Raw genomic sequence first — 23,310 nt, 5'->3', positions numbered from 1 at the left:
TTGCAAAAACTAAAAAGCTCACGACCATCGTCTCGTATCGGGTTAATTGCCATACATTCTGTTGAATCAATTCAGTTCGTTGCAACTGAGATGATGTCGAGAGTCAAATCAGCCATGCTAATTGCTAATTAAGAAAACTCCCGAAACAGATTTGAAAGACAAGCCCGAGGTCGACACCTGGGTTAGGACGGCAGAGTGAGAATTGACATATGAGTGTTATTCACACGTGAAAAATGAACCAAAACAGTAGCCTCACTTTTCTGTTGGTCGTCTCGCCCTTTTTCTCTCACTCCGGACTCTTTTTAGCGCCACCACATCTTCTCTATCTTGGCTTTTTGCTTCCCTTTCTTTTTTGCAGACTAGTATTCCCCCACAAACATATATCTCTTACAATATTTTCCATCCAATCGGATTGGCTTGTACGTCTCATCCATTTCCTTGAACTCTCTCTCACTTTCTGTGGGATTGCTTTGGCAAAGTCTCTAATTTTGTACCGTTTGGTTGGTCTTGCTGTCAAAACTCTTACTTGGGTCTGTTTGGCTGCCGAGAAAACAAAAGAAAAACTTGTCTCAAGCCTCAACTAGACTCAACTTAGCTAGGCCTTTGCAGAAACCTTATCTCATTTGGGAGTTTCGGAATCGGAATATTGTCGCGATAATGCTTTTTTCTAGTCAATTTTATTGTTGACTCAGTTGTATAATTTGAATCCCTGGTAGCTTCGTTTCCTGAACCTTCTTTACGGATTTACTAGCTTCGTTAGAAAGTAGAATAAAAGAGAAGGATAATAACTTTGAAGTCTTTTACTTCTTCTCCATATAACTCTAAAACGAATCCTTAAGCTTCATTCAATCAATTATTTTTTCAAAGCTTGGTTTGGTTTTATCGGTAACGAGAGGAAGATAGAAGATACAAGGTTAGGTTTTCCTTTGCCTTCTCAGCAGCCAACAGTATGTTTTCATTTTACTTAACATTTAGTTAATTTAACTCTGTTCTGTTCTTTGCTCTGTTCAGGTATTCTCTGTTTGACTTATGGAGAATAGTGGAACTAGTTCTTTCCTGAGGACTAGTAGATTGGAGAGCTGCTTCAATGCAAGCTCTAGCCTTAGTGTGAAGGAAACGCCGAAAAGATCGGTGAAAGAAGAACTGAGATCGAAGCGAAGGGCAGATATATATTTGGATGAAGAGGGATGGGGTTCAGTGTTAATATCTTGGATTAGAATTGTCATGTGTTTCTTGACGATGATGGTTACGACATTCGTGTGGGCGTCGATTATGCTCCTGCTCATACCGTGGCCTTATGAGAGGATTAGGCAGGGGAACATATATGGACATGTAACTGGTAGATTAATGGTAAGGTGTCTCTTGATTTTATGCTTCGTGTTACTCTTGCTTGTACTGAACTTCTGAAGTGGATAGCTATAGCGTTCAAATTCTTCTGTGTTTCTTTATGGTTGAGTGGCATTTTAGGAGGAAAGAAGGAGAATAGGCGATCGAGGTTTCCATAAGATCCAAATTGGGCGACAGAGTTCAATTAGGCTGATATGAGCTGTTTCTACTTTCTTTCTTCTTCTTCTTCTGGAATTGAAAAAAAAGTGAGCTATAATCTTGGATTTTTGTATTTGTTTTTTCTTAAATATCAGCAGCCTAGCTAGGAGAGCTTTGTTGGCATTGATTTTATGGTCACGATATGGTTGCTGTTTCTCTTTGCTTCCCTTGGTGTCCTGCTTTCTTCCACCGATTATTAGACCTCATTTCGGTTTGAACTTGATTTGATTCATGTATGAGTATTAATGTAGTGTTTGTAATCGTTTTTCAGTTCCCATGTTATTTATTGATATATAATACATCATAGCTAGTAGATTCCACGGTTCTGCTGTATGAAAACAACCTATGGGTTGGACCGGATAAGAGCATAATTCCAGTTGGGTGATCAATGACTTATTGTCAGAGAAACTTTTGAGAAAAGTTATCCATAGATTTCATAATAAAAAGTGGATAGGTTGCCGAGGAGGAAGGGTTATTTTCTTGAATGCTGACAAGTCTCGGCTTTTTTACTCTAGTGATCAAGGAATGGACCACTTTATGGTATTGATTTGGCACTATCAATGCAGCTGTATGTGAAAAACAGAAAATGGTCAGTTGGTCAGTTGGATCAGAAAATGAAAAGAGTGTCTAGAAAGATCTCCCTTCAAAATAAATTACTCAAAAATAAATTGAGCCACTATCTTACACTTAGAACACAGAGAGCTTGTCTCAGGAGCACTTCACATAGCCTGCGTTCTTGAGTAATAAATACTCAACATTTTCAAATGCAAACTTCTCCTACATAGCATCAAAGAAAGGTAAGTTCTATGAAATATAACCGTACTCAGAACAATACGATATAAAAGTACTGAAGTTGGACAGTGGGTTATGTGACCACATTCTTGCAGATATGACAATGCAATCTACCATATTGTCAGAAAAAATTTCTCGTGACATCCTAGGTTTCATGAAGTGCATTTAAATATTAATTCCCCAAGCTATAGCAGTGCACATCAATAAGTCTCTTGCTGTTCAATATTCTCCTATATTGGCTTCCTGCAGTTTATTTAGTTGGAGAATTTGAGGGGTTTGCAGTAGATAATTAATGCTTCAGAACATTGATCGCAGATGTGGATCCTTGGGAATCCTATAAAGATAGAGGGTGCTGAATTTTCTAATAAGAGGGCTATATATATCAGTAATCATGCATCTCCTCTGGATATTTTCCTAATAATGTGGTTGACTCCCACAGGCACTGTTGGCATTGCCAAGAAGGAGGTATGTTCAATTCTTTAAGAATAAACATGACAGATCTCTTGTATTTTGAGATTTTTTTTTTAATTTCAATGTACCACCATTAAGGTTACTTGTGCCTTGACATCATGCAAAGTTGTGAACAATAATCTTCTTAGTAAAAATTTACACCCCACTCAAAAATACTCGTTTCTCACCCTCATCTAATCAAGGATCAGTTTTTTCTTGATTATGGTTCCTCCCCGCCCCAACGCAGACTGGAAATGGTTTTTTTTTTGTTATCATATGAATCCATTCCTACCGGCAGTCTGCTGTGAGAAATGAATTTGTGCCCTCTATTTATGCACAGGTGATTTTAATTGCTAGATGCCCTTAATAGAAGATATATATTTGTTGAGCACTGGTACATGCATCAGTAGAGGGTTATTCATATAGCCATTGTGCCCTGACCGGATTTGATTACTCTCTGGAATGATTTGTGGAACTCTAGTAACCTAATACTTACTTTATGCAGATCATATGGTATCCGCTATTTGGACAACTTTATGTTTTGGCAAACCACCTCCGCATTGATCGTTCCAATCCAACTGCAGCCATTGAATCCATGAAAGAGGTGTCAATTCTCTCCCCATATTGTCTGTCCTGCATTTTTTCTCTGTATATCTAATTTGTGATCCTTCTCATGTCCAGGCAGCCCGTGCAGTAGTGAAAAACAACCTATCTTTGATCATTTTTCCTGAGGGCACCAGGTCCAAAAATGGGCGACTACTCAAATTTAAAAAGGCAATAATTTTTCCATTTTGGGACCTATTTTCCTTATGTTTACTATATATTATCAAATAGCGGAATTTATGGTGACATTGTCTGTGGTCCTAAGTGGCGGATGATATTAACATAGAGACAATCGAAGCCAGTGTGGCTAGCAACGGTCCTGAGGCCTTTTCTTGTGAAATCTGTTTTACTTGGATTAAATGTTGTATGCAGATGGAACCATACATGAAAATAAAGCAGGGAATCCTCGATTTTCTGACATATATACTCAGATGAAAACTGAATGATCAGTTGATTTTTCTTGCACTTTCTTTCTAATGCCTCTATTATATTAAAGCAAATTTCTAGCTTATCACTTTGTCCTTGCAGGGTTTTGTTCATTTGGCGTTGCAGTCACGCCTCCCAATAGTTCCCATGGTCCTGACAGGCACCCATCTAGCATGGAGGAAGGGCAGCTTACATATTCGACCAGCACCTCTAAATGTCAAGTATCTTCCTCCAATAAGTACTACTGATTGGACAGCTGACAAGATCGAAGACTACATTAAGATGATTCATGATTTATATGCCACACATCTCCCTGAGTCTCAGAGACCCTCTTGAGTTAGAAGGTGTCCTTCAATTCATAGTTGAGGTGCATCAGGATCTTTAGAAGGATGCCCCAAATTTAGTTGATACAATTATAAGCATAATTGAGAGTTGATTTCGAGATTAGCATGATTTTAGTGTTTTATACTGCTCATTCTCTTGCATGCGTTACCAAGATTAGTTATTGACTAGGTTTTCCTTTTTTTGCTCGTGTACGGACGTGTATAAATTCCATTCCTATAAAAACCATTTTTATGCTCAAGTTTGCTTGGAGGATAAATTTGGTATCGTTTGCATAGCATTCAAAATCCACCTCAACTTATCATTACAACTTTCTCAAATTTATATATAAAATATAATAAACAATTCAACTTTTTCAAATCTCAAAACAATTTTTTTAAATTTTCATACAAAATATAATAAAGAATTCAACTTTTATTCTACTATTCGCATACTATCTCAATCCTGATGGTTGCTCAGCTATGGTCAAGGGTTAATTCTTTTAGCATTATATTCTCTGTATATACATTTAAGACTTTGAAGTCATCTTTTTCGTCACGCAATTATTCCTTGGATATAAATATATGATGCAGATTTAAGGTCACAGGCATATTCTGAAGAATAAAAGAAGGAACTGCTGCTTACATTTCAGAATATTCACAAAAAGCCAAAGAACATTATAATCAAAACGATGTGGTCTTCGACAAAGATCTCTCACATTTCCATACGCAAAGTGCCTGAAATGTTCTGATGTTCCCTTGAAGGCATGGTTGGCAGCTGAAAAGTATATGCTTTTAATGAGGTTGAAATATTAAATTCCATCAATATTGGGTCGGAGATTACAAATTGATTCGCCTATTCCAGTTTGTCTGCCGCTTTACTTGTGGGGGCTAAGCCTAAGGTTGACCAATTATCTTGCTGGTTGGGCCGGGTGCAAGATAAATGAATAGTGCTATTGTCATAAAAGGATTAATAAAAAATAATCACATAAACTGACGTGATTTTAATCTGTTTTATAATAAAAGTAAATAAATCACATAAAATCACATCAGTTTGTAGAATTACTTTTGTATAATCTATTTGTGGTTAAAATATTTCTCTTTTAAAAAAAATTGGATAAATTTAAAACTTATGTAAAAAAATTATTTTTTTAATAATAAGCGGACTACATGAAATTTATACACTTTATGATCATATCTAGCATTGCTAAAATAGAGATAATCAATTATGTATATTATTTATAAAAGACGAGAGGCTGAATTTAATATAAAAGACACTGATTTTTTATGTCTCTCTTACGTAAATACGAAGGATGAGGGCTGTACTAGTGTAGTATGTATGAATGGAAGAGAAATGAGTGAGATTTGAAGGTCCAAATAATGGAAAGGCCCAGATTCGGGGCGAGCCCAAGTGACAACCTAACCTAGACAGATCCAGTCCAAACTAAAAGTAGCATTCATATCATAAATGTGTTTGGATTCTCGCCACCACGTTCATACAGGCAAGGGGTATATGTGTAATGCCAATTTCATTTTACCTAATTTCAATAACTCTAAAACCCTAAACCCTTTCTCAGATTCCATTTGCCTCCACAAAAACCTAAAACTTCTATCTCTCCCAAAATACCAAAACCCTGCGTAATAATGAAAAAGCCCAAATCCAAAAACCTCCGCAAGCAGAACCGCCTATCAGAAGTCGAAGAAATCCAGCTCCTGACCTCATGGATCCAATCCGGGAAACCCGACTCGGGTTCCAACCCCATGTCGCTGCCTCCACTGCCCCCGAACTCGCCCGTCGGTCGAATCGACGACGCTTCTTTTTCTCGTTACGCCGGTGCCACGAGGTTCGACCAGCTACCGATTTCGAAGAATACTAGAGATGGTTTGCGCAAGGCTGGGTACGTCGAGATGACCGATATCCAGAGGGCTTCTCTGCCGCATGCGCTCTGCGAGAGGGATATTCTTGGCGCGGCCAAAACCGGGTCAGGAAAGACTCTGGCTTTTGTTATTCCGGTGAGTTGGGCTAGTTCCGTTTGGCTTGCGAGGAAGTGTGATTGAAAAAATTGGAATTTTGAATTTGAGGACTACTGTGAGTTTAGGGTTAGGTGTGGTGAGGATGTGTGAGAAAAGAGTGTAATTTCGTTGGGGGAAGATAGTGTTTGGTTGCTGAGAAAATGCTGGATGGATAGGAGGGTGAAGTGTTGAACATTGGGATATAAAAGCTTAGAGCTGGAGAAAACGAAATGGTCTATAATTAATCTTGCATAACCAAGTTGGAGTTTTATCTTTCAATTGGAGTATTATGTAATATACCAAAAATTGACATAATAGCTTCCATACTCTCAGTTACACTTATTGAATGCTCACAATTTGCCTAAAAAAAAAAACTTATTGAATGCTCACATAATAAAGGGTGTGTTTAGTTGCTGAGAAGTTCCGGAAAAGAAACGGTTAAAATTGAAAAATGGAGATTTGGATACCTTGAGCACTGGGGATATAAATAACACCCCAAAGAAACATCAGAAGGTTTGGTTGAATATAGTTGGATCTTTTTATAAAGAAAAGGGGCAGGTGCGGGTGGAGGATGGCATCTTTAGTATTTACTTTTTTTTTTTTTTCTTTTTTCATACTTGTATGAAAATTATGTATTCTTTTTTTCATGTTCTGTTTTCTTTTTTAATTAATTCAATTTCTCATGGTCAATTGCATTCATTTTTCTTATTTCAGGTTTTGGAGAAGTTATATAAAGAGAGATGGGGTCCTGAGGATGGGGTAGGCAGCATCATTATATCTCCTACACGGGAATTAGCAGGTCAACTTTTTGACGTGTTTAAATCTGTAGGGAAGCACCATAATTTTAGTGCCGGCCTCCTAATTGGTGGACGCAAGGATGTTAACGCAGAGAAGGAGCGCGTAAATGAGCTGAACGTATTGGTTTGCACTCCTGGTCGTCTTCTTCAGCACATGGACGAGACTCCAAACTTTGAATGTTCCCAGCTTCAGGTCATCATAACAAATTTTTTATTCCTCATTTTCCCCATTTTTTTCATGAACCTTGACTTGGTCCTTGTTTTAGATTTTCTCTTGGTGCATGCCTTTATTTGTTATTTAGCTTCTGACTTGGGTGGAGTTTGCCAGGGAACAGGTTTTGGTCCTTGATGAGGCAGATCGAATTCTTGACGTAGGATTCAAGAAGGCTTTAAATGCTATTGTCTCGCAGCTACCTAAGAGTAGACAAACATTGCTATTCTCAGCAACTCAAACGAAGTCAGTTCAGGATCTTGCAAGACTGAGTTTGAAGGACCCAGAGTATCTGAGCGTGCATGAGGAGTCTGTGACTGCCACTCCCAACCGCCTGCAGCAAACGGCAATGGTTGTTCCGCTTGATGAAAAGCTAGACATGTTGTGGAGTTTCATAAAGGCACATCTTAATTCAAAGATCCTAGTGTTTCTTTCAAGCTGTAAACAGGTAACTTAACATCATCTATTGCTCCATTAAAAACCTGTTGTGAAGCCAACTTAAAAGCTTGGAAGTTTGGGTTGTATTTGTCTGAAGAAATCTAAATCCCCCGTCAAGTTTGTGTTGATGGAGTTGTTTCAGGCCAACCTAAATCCCCCCCTCGCCCTTGGTGGTCAACTACTGTAGACCAGATACGCTCTTTATGTGGTTTTTCATAGTTGCTACCCAAACATGGGCAGGGGCAGGTTGATTTGATATGCATTTGAATATTAGTAGATTCTCAATAGCTCTGTCTGATAAATGAGAGAATTTGTTATGGATTTCCACATCAATTTACTCACCATGTGGAATATTACATTATCTTGATTATATTCATCTTGGTGTATACATTCATATATCGGAAATCTTGCTATGGCTGAGATTGGAATTCAACTAAAGGTCAATGCATGCTTCATAATGAGCCTGATTATTATTAGTATGTTTTCACGTACAACATAAGAACCAAAAGAGTTACACTCCTTTTTGGTAGTGAGAAGAGTGTTGATTGTTATTCAAAGATCTGTGGGGTGCTGACATTTAACATATATCTATTACTTGTCAGAGGCGTGCAGTTACACTTACTTTTGTGAATATCCATCCATGCAGGTAAGGGGTAATTCTTTTGCACATGTTTAAGTTGGAGTTCAACTTTAATTTGGTTTATATTTGATCACTTCCTAGTCCATGTGTTGTTGGATCAATTATTGGCTCGGTTCATTCAACTCAAACAAAATGTGGACTATCGCATACACACACAGTATTTAAATAATATCTCATATTGATATTTTCACTGCAGTTGTACAATCTGCCACCATAAAACACTTCAAAAACAAACAATTCTACTGGTTAAGTTGATTAATTCTAGGTATTTGTACCTACAATCAATTATAGGTATTAATTAATTCTTCCTATAAAAAGGTATTAATTAATGGTTCATCCATCTTTTGGTGGACTTTATCCTCATTTTGATATTTGTGCTATGGATGAATTGCTATTACTTTTAGGTAAAATTCGTCTTTGAAGCTTTCAAGAAACTGCGCCCTGGAATACCCTTGAAGTGTCTTCATGGGAGGATGAAGCAGGAAAGAAGGATGGGGATATACTCCCAGTTTTGTGAGAAGCGCTCAGTGCTCTTTTCAACTGATGTGGCCTCAAGGGGCCTTGATTTTAATAAGGCAGTTGACTGGGTTGTCCAGGTATTAATTGGTCTTTCAAAGAAGCTTCTGCGGGGTGTGTGTGTGTGTGTTTGCATGGGAAAACAAGGAAAAAAATATGTTACTGGAGTCTTATGTCTTTCTGTCTTATTTATGTAGGCTGATTGTCCAGAAGATGTTGCAACTTACATACACAGAGTTGGTCGCACTGCTCGTTATCATTCTGGAGGGAGGTCTGTTTTATTTCTGTTGCCCTCAGAAATGAAAATGCTTGAGAAATTACAAGCAGCCAAAGTACCCATACAGTTTATTAAGGTGGCCTATTTTTATTTTTGAAGTCATTTGTATGTGATAATAACCTTTTGTTTCTTCCATTTATATTTTTGGGATCAACATAGCTGATTGGTTTTCTTCTTATGGAAGATTTTTTGTGCAATGAATGATTTTAACATTTAAAAAAAACAGAGAGTGGTTTGAAACCATTTTTGGAATACTAATCTTGCTGTTAATTGGTCATTTTTCAGGCAAACAGAAAAAGAGTACAACCTGTTTCTGGCTTGTTGTCTGCATTACTAGTCAAGTACCCAGATTTGCAGTATTCGGCACAAAGGGCCTTTGTGACATATTTGCGGTCTATTCATATTCAGAAAGATAAAGAAATTTTTGATGCGATGAAACTGCCTATTGATGAATTTTCAGCATCATTGGGTCTACCTATGACTCCAAAAATCCGTTTCTTGAAGCAGAAAATAAAGTCAACAAAAGTGTCAGAGAACTCTGCTGTTGTTGAAATAGAAAACTCTGACAAAGAGAATCTTCTGGAGATTCCAAAAGAGAAGCTAGATATTGGCCATATAGATGTTGAGGAAGTAAACAAGGACTTTCTCCTGACGAAGGACACGCCCAACAAAGAAGAAGGGAAAACAAGTGAAATTGGAGATGTTAGGTACATCACTTTCATAGAGTTTTCCATATAGAGATATTAACCCTGAAGATGAATGTGCAAATAAGAATCACACAAGGGGCACCTAACTCTAGTTCTGAAACTAGATAGCTGGTGTTCCTCACAGAATTGATCCAAATAGAAGGGTATTTTTTATACAAATGTGCCATCACATTATTCTATATGGATCTCTTTTGTTATTTTTTACTTTGTGTAGCAATGTTCATTTTTAATCGTGTTACCAATGCTGGCTAACTTTTGAAATTTCTTTTCAATTCATTATCCTTCACATGGTTTGCATTGATCTTATGCAAGGATTTTGTTTGTTTCTTCCTTTGTAGGCCTACAACACGGATTTCAAAGAAAAAGAAATTGAAGATTAATGTACATAGACCAACGGGTACTAGGGTCGTATTTGATGAAGAAGGCAATGCACTACCCCCGCTTGCCAGGATGGCTGAAGCACAAAGCGGCAATGATGCATTCCTGATTGACCAAGGTATATGGTGTAATTCTGGAGTTGCTGCAATAGTAGGAATATTATGGTCAAGAAAGACTTTACCAAAACCCATGCAATCAACTCTCATATCTGTTCCTTCTAATAATTATTTTCTAAGTTAAATTCATTTTCTGGCTGAACAAAGAGATGCCATTTCTTGTTGCTCTTGTCTCTCCATAGATTGTGTGTCAACTAACAAATTTGTATTGCTTGGCTTTTGAAGCAGAATTAGCTGCACAACAAATAGTAGGAATATTCTTTAATTTGATTCGACAGTTAGCTGCTGTCTAATAGAACAAATGGCTCCAGCTGATCCATTTCCAATGTCCTAAACTTGAAATAACGCAAACCCCACTAATCCACTACAATTTATTTAGTCAATTCCTTGTTTGAAAATAGTGGTTGTACAAACTTGTCCTTGGCAATCAAGGGTGAAGTGGAACAAAATAAATTTATATCTAATGTGCTGACTGACTGTATTTTGTGCATTTCCTCATGTTTTAATGCCTTAATATTCCATTGTTTTGCAGGAAAAAAGAATGAATATTATAACAAGATGAGGGAAGAGTTGAAGCAGGTGGACAAAGAAGACAAGCTACTAGAGCGCCAGCGCCTTAGAGAAAAACGGATTAAGGAGAAGATGAAGTTGAAAAGAGGACATTCGGAAGACGAGGCTGATGAGGAAGAACTGTCTGGGTCAGATGAGGAAGCAACTGGAATCAGACCCCATAAAAAGTCGAAGATATACTATGATAGTGATAGCGATGATGGTGAGATAAAAGAAAAGAAGGATTCCATGTCCCTGGAGGAGCAAGAAGCACTGGCTCTTAAATTATTAAACTCCATGCACTCATAGGATCTCTTACAAATTTAAGCAGTAAGAGGTTTTGGTGGAAATAGAATGTATTGGCTCTTTCTATCTTTTTAATTATGGGCAAGGATATTCTTCTTTAGTTGGTTGAATCGCTTGTATACAAGTCATTTTTCTTTGGAGATGCTTAAGTAGGAGCAGTATTGGTGCATGCTCCGGCATGGATGACTCAATGTGCCGGGATTGCTGAATACGGTTTAGTATCATTTATACTTGGATAGGATCTCAGACGTGGTTGAGCTGGGAATCTGATATGGAGCTTAATTAGGTTTTTTCAGTGTTCTTGTTGAATCATGTGAACATACTCGCTTTTGGGGACATTTATACGAAGATCAGGTATTGTCCGCGCGCCGCAGTGTGTTCTCTCTTCATCGGGTTGGAGGTGAAGTCTTAAGTTCATAAATTCAATTGTCAGATGTTGATAGAAAAGGCGGTGTTGCCCATTGAGTGGCAGCTTTTGATGGATTCTTACTCGGATAGAGGAGGATTACATGCACTAGCGGGTGCACAGTTGATCGGATCGGATTTTTATTTTATTTTTTTAGTATAGGTGTCTGAAAACAAAGTCCCAACACCTGGTGCCCGTAAAAAAACAGTAACGACACCCGGATTGGATAACACAATAATCCAAGTATTTCGATAATTTTTCCCCTTCAATTCTCCATTCTTTCTTAGATCAGAGTTTTAAAAGTGTTCTTGCATAAACTTTTCTTAGTACGTGTTGGAGCGAGCATAGAGGATTTATAGATGAGATATCTTTTGAAATCAGTCGTGGATGTTTGTCTCCACGATGCACCAAGAATTAGACCTGATGAATATACGAATTTCGCCCAGTGGTGAAAGCAACACAGAATTATCCTCGGATATGGTTGAGCAGTGATACATCCACCGAGGATGCAGTACAAGACCGGTCCCGAGAAGAACCTAGTGTTTTTTTAATTTTTTTATTCTTTTTCTTTTATATATATATATATATATTCTTACATATATATATTTTTAAAAAAAAATTCACATCATTAAAAAATACTTTCTTAATCACTACGAAAAAAAAAAAAAAAAATATCGGGACCCAAATGTCGGTGACTAGCATTTTTGGATATGGTTTTACATATCAAGTGAATCTGTGGTTGAAATATTGTACACAGGTTTCTTTTCCCCAACCACCATATAATTAGCATCAGATACAAGTAGCAAGTTCCTAGACAAACCAACACACGAGCAACCCAATGAACTCCTTTAAATGTTCATCTCAAGTTGGTGCCTATTTCATCCACTATATAGCCTTGCTGACGATTATCTACTTCCATGCATCAAATATCAACGCAGGTTAAGTTATGACTCGATCAATTTTATACGACAGCTCAATTTTCATATAAAAATGAATGCAGAAGTAATCAATAATGTTTCTCAGTTATTCGGGGTACTGAGTAGAATCTCACACGTCTATCCTACTGACTAGCTTATAACACACTACAAACTTGTATTTATTTAAAAGAAAAAAAAAACAATATATATGTAGCTGAACATTCAACATACAATCAATCATAAAACACAATCACGCTTATATTAAAAAGCAAATAAGAGCTATCAATATGTAGACAAATAATAGTCCATACACAACGGATATTTTTCAAATCCATATTGTACAAGACAAATCAAAGTAGATCAAAGACGCACATCAGCATCACCATAGTAGTGCCTTCAACATACCCGATGTCACAATAAACACAAGGAAGACCAAAAGAAAGGGAAAAAAAAAACTTATAACTGAAACAAATTGATATGGAAACCCCACACCTTCCTACATCCGATGACCAAAACTGCATTGGAAACACAGTGAGGCCGGCCTTCAGGCTTGACATAGCTAATATCACTGCACGTGGCAAAAACATATACAAAATTATGATCGACATGCTCCAAATAAACCATGTGAATTAGAGGACAAGCAAAATAACAGAAAAATTCTAGCTTCAAAACAAGCCACCAGCCACACTTCTCACAACCATAATTGTTTAGCAATGAATTAGATCTAATGAAAGTCAGAAGGCCATAGGAAGCCTCAAGTATCCTGTTAACGCCCAGTCTGGTGGCCAGATTTTATTAATCCACGTAATTGGGCAAGACCCGAGTACACGTGGAGTATACAAAAGCCTAATTACAAGCTAAGTGCTGCGAAAAGCAGCATAAAAGTCATTAAAAGATGTTCCATTCAATATAATAGATGAAGCCCAAAGTAACAAAGTATATGATAAAAAAAAATCCCTAAACCCTTCCGGCGTGCACTCCTTGTCCTTGAAACGACGACTATTCCTCTTATTCCATGTGCACCACATTAGGCAGAGAGGCACCATCTTCCAAATAGCCACGATCTGCCTGTTTCCCCGGAATCCTCTCCAGCATGCCAATAACTCTATCACCCTTCTAGGCATTACCCATGTCATACCAAGCCTTGTGAATATTTCATCCCATAAAGCCTTAACTACTTTGCAATGAAGAAGAAGGTGATCCGCTGATTCACTGTCATGTTTGCACATGAAGCACCAATCTGTTAAGTAGAGGCCACGCCTTCTCAGCTTGTCAATACTCAATATCTTCCCGTAAGATGCTAGCCAACCAAAGAAAGCCACTTTAAGGGAAGCATTACTCCAAGGGAATGCAATGGGGGAGTGGGTCAATAGTACCTTATAGTAGGATCGGACTGAGAAGTTCTTGTTCCCTATAGGTGTCCAAAGCAATCGATCCTCTCCTTCTGCATGGAAGTTCAGCGCATATAGCGCACTGTAAAAATCAGCAATATCTCCCATTTCCCAATCCTGTGCCGCTCTAATAAATCTCATTAACCATTGAGTGGAGTCAGAGGAGATGGCCATATTATCAGCAATCGAGGCATCCTTATCGAGTGCAATCCCTAAAAAGGGAGGGAACATTGTTCTTCAATGCAACATCACCACACCAAGTGTCGTGCCAAAATTTAACTTGTGTGTCCCTACCCATCACAAGCCTGCAATTAGAAGTAAGTTTTCCCAACCATTATGAATAAATTTCCACACACGGCCACACCGTAAGCCCCTCTTACTTCATTAGAGCACCAATCTCCCCAAATGCTTCCATATTTAACATCAATAATTTCCCTCCAAAGGGCATCTATTTCCCTATGATACCGCCATAACTGTTTTCCTAGGAGATCCTTATTGAAAGTTCTCAAATTACGAACCCCCAATCTGCCATTGGACAAAGGAGTGCATACCTTATCCCACTTGACAAGTGGAATTTTTTCACGTCCTCAAAACTGCTCCATAAGAAATAACGAAAAATCTTCTCTAGTCCTTACGCCATACCTGCAGGCAAAGGAAATAAAGATAGAAAGTATGTGGGAGAGATTGGATAGTGTGCTCTTAATTAATGCGTTTCTGGCACCTTTGGACAAGTAAATTCTCTTCCATCCCGCTAGTTTGCGCTCGATATTCTCAACAATCTCATCCCACATTGCCTTGGATTTATGAGGGGCCCTAGAAAGAGTCCAAGATACTTCATTGGCAAGGATGACACCTTGCAGCCCAAAATGGCAGCCAAGTCGCTTAAGTTATTAACCGAGCCAACTGGAACTATTTTAGATTTTGATAAATTCACCTTGAGACCGGAGACAGCTTCAAAGCAGAACTGGAGGGCTCTCAAGGAGCAAATTTGATCCAGCTCATAAAAAATAGCGTGTCGTCAGCAAAAAGTAGATGAGAGAGTGATAGACTATCATGTGAGGAGCCACCTAGCAAGAACTCCAAGATGAAACCCCTATCCGCCATCCCTTTCAGCATTCTAGTCAGAACATCCATTACTAAAATGAATAGGAGAGGGGATAAAGGGTCCCCTAGCCTCAAGCCTCGAGAGCTATTAAAGAAGCCTTCGGGGGTGCCATTAACCAAAACAGAGAATCTGACCGTTGTGATACAATGCTTCATCCATTGGCACCACCTTTCCCCAAAGCCATATCTGCCAAGTATATACACCAAGAAATCCCAATTTACATGATCAAAAGCTTTCTTCATATCCAATTTGCATAAGATACCTGGAATACCGACTCTGACTCTACTTTCTAAGCATTCATTCGCAATGAGGACTGAGTCTAGTATTTGCTTTCTTTTTACAAAGGCGTTTTGGGACTTCGAGATGATCTTCCCCACGACTGCGCTCAACCGCTGGGCTAATACTTTGGAGATGCTTTTGTAAACCCCGCTCACCAAACTTATAGGATGATAATCTTGCACCTCCACCAACCTTGCCCTTTTCAAAATAAGGGTGATAAATGAAGCATTGAAGCTTTTTTCAAATTCCATTAATGAGTGGAATTCGAGAAAGACTTTCATGATGTCCTCCTTGACAATGTCCCAACTAGCCTGGAAGAAAGACATTGTGAAACCATCTGAACTCAGGGCCTTGTCCTTTTCCATCCCCTTTAACACTTTAAGCACATCTTCTTCAAACGGTCTCTCCAACCAAACTACACTTGGTGGATCAATAGAATCGAAAATCAGCCCATCAACCTTGGGCCTCCAATGGTGTTGCTCCTTTAGGAGCTAGTCATAATAGTGGACAATGTGATCCTTTATAGCAACTTTGTCTAAAAGAACCCTCCCTTATGAGTGAAGAATCTCGATGGCGTTGGTTCTTTGATGAGAATTAGCTACTCGATGAAAAAAATTGTGCTTTTATCCCATTCCTTCAACCAAAGGACCTGAGACTTTGGCCTCCAGGATATCTCCTCCATGAGTGTATTTTTTCCATTTCAGCTACTACAACCATTTTCCTTGGCTTCTCATCATCCGAGAGGGCCTCAGTCACATCGTTTACCTCGAAACGCTGCAGTTTCTGAAATAGATTATTCCTTTGGTTATTTATGTTCCCAAAAAACTTCTGTATTCCATTTTCTTAGGTCATTTTTCAAGGCTTTAAATTTCCCGGCTAACAAAACTAGGAGTGCCCGAGATCTGATCTGAGGACCACCATGATCTAATCTTATCTATAAACTCATCTACCTTCAACCACATATTCTCGAATTTAAAGTATCTCCGCCCCTCATGGAGAGACTTGCAATCCAATTAGAGGTGAAAGTGATCCGAGTAGAGCCTAGGGAGGCATTTTTGGCATAGGTTGGGGAAGTGTGCCTCCCAGGAGGGAGAGACAATGAATCTATCAATCAAATCCAGCTCGAAAATTAAAACTGAAAAGTCAGCCGTAGCTGACCCCAAGCTAGAAACCCCCGACCTTTTACTCAAAAATCGATTGATGTTGAAATCACCTCCAATGCACCACAGGCCATCCCACTAGCTACATAAAACAGCGATCTCATCCTAAAGAAACTTTCTATTGTGGTCATTGTTAGGCCTGTAAACTCCTACAAACCCCACCCAAAACCATCATCCAAACTTGTGAAAGAACAACTTACCGCAAACTCTCCAATGAACTCCACCAAATCAACTACTCTCTTGTGTCACATCACTATGATGCCCCCTGAAGCGCCCTTTGAAGCAAGGTTAGTCCATTCCGCATAAGGACAATTCCATAAACTACTTATTACCTTCTTGTCAACATACTTCAACTTAGTCTCCTGCAAACAAATAATGTCTACCTTCCAATCCTGTATTAAGTTTTTCACTCTTAAGGCATTTGTTCAACAAACATTCCACGAAAGGATCTTGGACTTCATGGGATGCCTAAGTTCTCCATCTCATTATGCCTCCCCTTATTAGCACTTCCTTCCCTTGCGTCATAATTTATGAAACAAGATAGCCTCTTAAGCTCCCTTTCTTTTTCAGAGTCGAATCTAGCTATGAGGGGTTGTTCTGCTTCAATGGCCGTAAGTAGTGCTTTCAATTGATCCTTGAATCCTTCACAAGAGATCCCTATGCAGTGCTGGATTTCATCAACCTTCTTCAGGACCCAATTTGAATGCAGATCAGTCCACAACAGCTCTGGAGGTAGAGAACAAATAGGACTGGGGTTGTCCCCATGATCCCCCATATCGGAAAAGGGAACAATATCTCTGAACGCTTTGCAAGCTAAGTATAAATCTAACCCATTTGATGCCTCGTTATTTGAGAGTGCTTCATCTTGGAAAACAGTCTCCTCTTCTTCTTCCACCGTACATAGAACCCTAGAAGGGGTCTCGGTTGCTGCCATCGTGAGTGGCCCCTTGGATGAATAGAATCTTGGGCCCTTGGTTGCTGCCACCGTTGGATGTCCTAGGTTCTGGAGGGGGCCTCCAGAGCCTGTGAGAGTTGGGGTCCAGTGGGGGCTTCGACATGAGATAGCCCAAGTGAGGCCTCCACCCCACCTCATCGCGACTGTTAGCTCCCTCCAAGGCTGAGAGGTGGTACAAGTTACATATTATGGGGTTGCCCGAGGATGACGGCCCACTCTATGTCAACGACCTATGAGCGCCATTGCCACCATGTCCTTTAGGCGCGGTTTGTTTGGGCCAATAGGGTCGTCGGGGTCAGAAACATTTTCTGTGATGTCAGCAAGGCAGCTGGCATGGTGGTCGGCAGGTTTTGGGGCTCTCAAGCCTGAGATGAATCCTTAGCTCGCCACACAGAGTTGGTGGGCCTAAGAGACTCTCCAACCATCGAGGTCCAGCCCGTGTGGCCCTTCCACATTCAATTACAGGTCCCTTTCTGCTCAAGCCCAGTCCAACAGGCTCTCCATAGCCCTTATCTAAAGACCCCACAACCCTTACCAAATTCACCGCAGGCTCTCCCTTCTTCTCGGGTTCTTCATTCTGCACAGGTCCACTGCCTTGGCCCATAACTGCTTGTAAGCCCAAGTCCACTTTCCTCATCAATGCAATGATCTCGTCAAATATACTTGACAAATGGCCTCTGACAGCCAGCATCGCCCATTCTAAATCCCCCATCATTGTATCAATGACAGAGGCTCCCCTACCACCCATGTCAGAGATAGGTCTACTGTTGTGATTTCCTACACTATCAATTTGTATACCCTTCACTTGAGCACTGTCGGCCACCATGACATAGTCATTCCTTGTCGGCAACCTCAAAACCGAGGCGTAGGTGGCACCTCTGGAGGGTAGAAACCTCTCTGCCTCCATGTCCATAGATGTCTCTCTTCCCTTTCAGAAGTCGGCAACTTTTCTAAGGTGGTAAGAAAATTCTTCGCAGCCACTTCCCTTCAAACCTTCAGGGACAATCACCAAGCCTCTCCTCTTAACATTCTCGAGCTCTACCAAGTGTAAGAAACAACCCCTAGAGTTAACGTGTCATTGAATAGTGAGGACTCCATTCCCCATCCTTGTTTGTCTGAAGAAGCTTTCACGCCGATGAGAAGCTAGCCTTTCCTCCACCATCTATACCACCCATGTAGTCGACGCCCTACTTAAGACGATAGAAGTAGACATTCTTTTGCTTCTTTCAGTGATGCGAACACTACTGCCACCCGCCATCGAGAATACAAAAGATTTTGCTTCCATCGTAAAACGCCTTTAACCCTCCATTTAGTGAAAGCAAAAATGACTAGAAAAGGAAAAAAAATAGGAGAGGTTCTCAACAAAAAGCGTTGTGGAATGAGGGAGTCAACTCCGGCGAGAAGCACCGGAGGTGAGTTTACAAATATGCATGAGAACAAGATAATTGTACGGAGAGAAAAGATGTCTCAATTTAAGGGAGTTAGTCAACAAACTAAACTTCCCAATCTCTCAACCAACAATAATACAGACAAGAAAATTTTACAAAGCACTTAATGGTGCCCACTTCCAACAACAACACAAGTACTGAAAGCCTCTTTCTCATTTAAAAATATGTCCATCATAACGAAATGAGAGGTTAAGTGATGGGACACCTTGTGAGCAACCTGATTTCACATGAAACTATCTTGTAACGACCCAAATTGTTACATATCTACACATTAATAACTAGACTGTCCCATCACCATTAGCAAAAATTAGCCACAGGTTATGTATCTTTAGTTTCACAACGAGGGAAAACAAAAAATAGAAAAGAGGTATCGGAGCGCACCTGCTGTGGCTGTTGGTAAGCACCAGGCTGCTGGAAATTTCCATATCCAGGATAGCCTCCATAGTAAATGTTGGGGTCTTGAGTAGGAGGTGCATAGTTATATGCATCATATCCTTGTGGGTATCCATAATATGCACCATTCCACTGTGTCTGGTCTGGCTGAGTCTGAAGCAATGCAATAGATGGATCCCATAAATCACCCGGATAATTTAAATATAAACAGTAACGTAGTCATCCAAAACTATGGTTGCAACAAAAACCTGCTTGTTTGAAGGACTGCGCCCCCATGATAGTCGAATACTTTGTCCTCCTAGTTGAGTTCCATTCATTAATGATAATGCCTGCTCTGCAGTAGTTCTGAAGTTCAACAAACACTGAAGATATTACAAAGACCAGGTGGAAAAGACAGAAAATAAATAAAAAAGACAAACCAAACTGGCAGGGGCACTAATATGTATACTTGCATTGATTTCTTACCTGCTAGCAAACTGAACAAATCCACACCGCTTGCCCACTGGTATTTTGACATGAACTAGCTCACCGAACCGACCAAACACTTGCCTCAACAAGTCCTCTGTGACACTTGAATCCAAACCCCCAACAAATATCTGTGGCCAAGTGTATCAAGTGTCACTAGCATATAGCAGGAAGTAAATAATATCAACATTAAAACAAACTACGCACTGTTGTATTATTTGGATCATTCTCCCCCTGGTTTCCTTGAGTATTCTGGTAAGTAGCTGCAAATGACAAATACGTGTGATAGCCAACAAATCAAAACATATAATAAAGTTTCCAGGGCATATATACAGCATTTAAATTCATTTAAATTTCTTCAAATCTCCATGCAAGCAATATGGGTGCAAAATGCCCTCAGTCAGAGAGTTTGAAGTTGACGAAAAAACTCCATGCTGAAGTGTGCCGTTTGAATCCATTTAACATGACAAAAACATTCTTTGACAAGTTTCTGGAACCAAATGTGATTACTGATAGTAACTACAATCAAATTGACATTGCTTTTCATTTTATCCATGAAATGAAGTCATGGATATTTTATATTGACAGACAATCGAGAGGGATTGCATATGCCGGTTATAAACACAAAGATTAAAAACGTATAAACATATAGCTTTTAATAATCATGCAAACTGCCACAGGTGAGTTTTCCCCCTAGAGGTTCCTAAAGAATTCAGACAGAAAACTCACAATACAACCGCTTTGTATACAATTATTTATAAACAAGAATAACTATTAAAAGAAAAATATTATTTAGAACCAAGAATCTCCTAGCCAACTCTTTAAAAATTAAATTTGTGACATATTTAAGAATTAAGATCCCATCACAAACCATGGAAGTGGAAGCAGCTGAAGTGCAAGGTTCTCAAACCTAAAAACGCCTAAACAAGTGATAGAAAATAACATGAGATGAAATAGTATAAGTACAACGAATAGCAGAAGTACAACGCAAAGAGTAATACACATTTTATAGAATGAAGTGTATAGCATATAATGCTTAAATTTTGAGTTACTAAGCCATTCAAGGCAGGGTTAATAGATAGCATGACAAAACCTAGAAGGCAATTAGTTACCCTCTGCAACATGTACTTCAGAACAAAAAGAAGAAACGGTACTAATGAATAAAATCTTTCAAGGAACTTTGCAATCACGCGCATGGGCCAAAAAATCTGGAAAAAACTGGCATCCAACCTTATGTAAAGGGTGCAGGGAAGTAATTCATGGGAGAAAAGAAGAAAGGTTCTCCATGATTCATGTAGCTAAAGAATAATGGTAAAGGAAATATACAAGACTTGGACAAGGAATGAATTAAACTTGATTGGTAACTCTTAAAATATAAGGAACTGGAAACTCTAAATATAAAAGGAACTGGAAAAATAATTCTGAATGTAGCATAACAAATGCCACAAAAAAGTATGAACTTACGACATAAACAAGATAACTGACCTAAAATGAGCCACGGATTAAAGTGGTATCATTTAAGCTGAAATCAGTTCCAGGCCCCTAAAAAATGAGAGCCTCTTGGTGTCCTGCTTTAAGACAACATGAGTTTTATATAAGTTTTACATGTTTTAAGAGAATTTAAAAGTGCCCAAGTTTACAAAGGTAAGTACTGGAACGAAATGACTGTAAGTCCCGTCAATCTTCAAATCAATAGCTGAGAAACGTCAAATTAAGCAACACTTTTTGACAATTCACCTCAGAAAGAATCTACAAACATTTAACTCACCATTCGAAACAACCCCCCCCCCCCCCCAAAAAAAAAAGCAATAAAAAAAAGGCAAAAGACAGAGCAAACGAGTAGACCAAGCAATAAGAAAAATCAATCAGAAACATTTAGTTTGAAGTTCTAAGGTACAACAATTGCTGAACAAAAAAGGTGCAGCAATTGCATCAAAGCATAACCAGCGATACCAACAACACATACCTTTCTGATATTGCTGTCCAACGACAGTTTTTTTTGTAGCAGCAGGGCCAACGCGCATGGGCCTTGTAGAACAATACTGGCCGTTCATTTCAGTCATTGAACGTAACTGCTCGCTTTCATCACCAAACCGGACAAACCCATAGCCCTTCGAACGTCCAGTGGTCCTATCAGTGACAACTTTCGCACCTTTCACTGATTGATATACGGCTTTGAAGGTTTCTTGAAGCAAGTAATCAGTAACATCAGCTGCCAAATCTCCCACAAAAATTGTATAATCAGGACCATCATCTTGTCGCCTCTCGCCAGCACCAAGAGTAGCCCAGTTGAGCCGGAAATTCTGCTCTGTATTTGGCATAAGTGTGCCATTGTACGTCTGCAAAACCCTGTCGGCTGCAGCACGACTAACAAATTCAATGAAACCATAACTCTCAGATACTCCTGTTTGCTTATTGCGAATAACCTTAGCTGACACAACCTAGAATAATCCACAATAAAAAATTAAAAAAAAAAGAAAGATCAGATATAAGAGATGGTTAGATAATGGTGATTAAGGGGGAATATGAATTATATTATGGAAACAAAATATATTATAAAATGATCAAAATTCTGGTGCCACTGTGTTGCAAGTTATGCTCTGCTGAAATAAGTAGAGGTACCCACCCATCAAAAAATAATAATAAGTTGACATTCTCACACAATATATAGAACAGCTGAAGAAATAAGCAAACCGATAACTAATTTCATTTTATGTTTTATTTCCCTTTTGAGTTCTTAGGCCTAATAAAATTTAAGTTCCAAAGAATCCAGCACCACCAATACAATCAAATTACCCAACAACTGTTTTTTTTATAAGTGCCCAACAAATGACAACGTTAATGTTCAAAACCCTACTTTTACAGTACTCGACACACAAATTCTAGCGTAGAACCTTAACAAAACAAAAGAGACACCAACACCACAGAGGGGGAGAGAGAGAGAGAGAGAGAGAAAGAGAGAGAGAGAGTGATTATTTTTAGGAAAAATATCGCATTTTTTTCGAACTACACAACGGAAACCCCGAACCAGAAGAAAATATATGTATGCACACAGATATGTCGTCAATATATATGTTTCACCTCTCCAGAGTGAGAAAAACATGTGAAGAGATAATTTTCCTCCATCCAAGGCAACAAGTCCCCGATCCAGAGGGATCGGATCTCTTCCGAACCGGCGTTCTGCGTGGCCAGGTACTGCTGAGCCTGAGCCTGAGCCTGGGCCTGGGCCTGGGCCATCTGAGGCGGCGGAACAGCCTGTGGGACCCACCCTGCCGGAGGAGGGACTGGCTGCTGCTGCGGCGGCTGCATCATCATCCACTGCTGCTGATACTGCTGGCTCTGCTGATCCGATGGCATCTGAGCTGGCTGTTGCATCATGGTGAAGGTCCAAACAAAAGAACACAAAAAAAAAAAAAAAAAAAGGCACAAGGGACTCGGAATTAGGAAATCGGGATAAGGATGAGGAGGGAGGGGCTCAGAGATTTAAACCCTAGGCGAGGAATGGGGGAGCTACGAGGGAAAGACAGATCAGAGAGAGAGAGAGTGGGGGGCGGGATAACACGTGGATTGAAACTATTGGGTCAGTTGTGATAGGACACGTCGGGTTAAAAACTTGTGGTTAATTATTGTTATGGGCTTCTTTTTGGGCCTATTCTGAACTGGGCCTACTGGTCTGCGACCGTCTGCTTACAAAAATTGAGTTGGGC

General features: G+C 39.4%; 3 protein-coding genes across 6 annotated transcripts; 2 read left to right on the top strand and 1 right to left on the bottom strand.

The window, feature by feature from the left end:
- The first annotated feature begins 313 nt into the window (after window positions 1–313).
- On the top strand, window positions 314–4,399 carry LOC108993678 (1-acyl-sn-glycerol-3-phosphate acyltransferase-like). Of its 4 annotated transcripts, none has more exons than XM_018968682.2 (6): window positions 315–500; window positions 1,012–1,350; window positions 2,653–2,802; window positions 3,293–3,391; window positions 3,469–3,561; window positions 3,919–4,399. In XM_018968682.2, the coding sequence occupies exons 2-6, from the start codon at window positions 1,030–1,032 to the stop codon at window positions 4,150–4,152; spliced, it is 897 nt and encodes a 298-aa protein (XP_018824227.1). In that variant the 5' UTR covers window positions 315–500; window positions 1,012–1,029; the 3' UTR covers window positions 4,153–4,399. The 4 variants fall into 4 exon arrangements, with proteins under 4 accessions (XP_035549842.1, XP_018824227.1, XP_018824213.1 ...); XM_018968668.2 differs by having other exon boundaries at window positions 316–913; XM_018968691.2 differs by having other exon boundaries at window positions 330–419.
- Window positions 4,400–5,671: 1,272 nt separating this feature from the next.
- Window positions 5,672–11,453, top strand: LOC108993658 (DEAD-box ATP-dependent RNA helicase 32). The gene is made up of 8 exons (XM_018968646.2): window positions 5,672–6,149; window positions 6,864–7,139; window positions 7,282–7,605; window positions 8,640–8,831; window positions 8,949–9,104; window positions 9,314–9,735; window positions 10,074–10,231; window positions 10,762–11,453. Exons 1-8 carry the CDS (start codon window positions 5,781–5,783, stop codon window positions 11,085–11,087), a joined length of 2,223 nt encoding a protein of 740 aa, XP_018824191.1. The 5' UTR covers window positions 5,672–5,780; the 3' UTR covers window positions 11,088–11,453.
- A 1,189-nt stretch (window positions 11,454–12,642) lies between these two features.
- Window positions 12,643–23,143, bottom strand: LOC108993632 (polyadenylate-binding protein RBP45C-like). Its single transcript, XM_018968616.2, has 7 exons — window positions 22,685–23,143; window positions 21,570–22,044; window positions 19,811–19,866; window positions 19,604–19,734; window positions 19,387–19,483; window positions 19,127–19,291; window positions 12,643–12,975 (listed from the first exon to the last, which is right to left on the bottom strand). The coding sequence occupies exons 1-7, from the start codon at window positions 22,979–22,981 to the stop codon at window positions 12,973–12,975; spliced, it is 1,224 nt and encodes a 407-aa protein (XP_018824161.1). The 5' UTR covers window positions 22,982–23,143; the 3' UTR covers window positions 12,643–12,972.
- Window positions 23,144–23,310: the final 167 nt, after the last annotated feature.

This window comes from Juglans regia, chromosome 9, assembly GCF_001411555.2.
Source record: "Juglans regia cultivar Chandler chromosome 9, Walnut 2.0, whole genome shotgun sequence".
Classification (NCBI taxonomy): Eukaryota; Viridiplantae; Streptophyta; class Magnoliopsida; order Fagales; family Juglandaceae; genus Juglans; species Juglans regia.
This window is presented reverse-complemented; position numbering and strand designations above follow the sequence as displayed.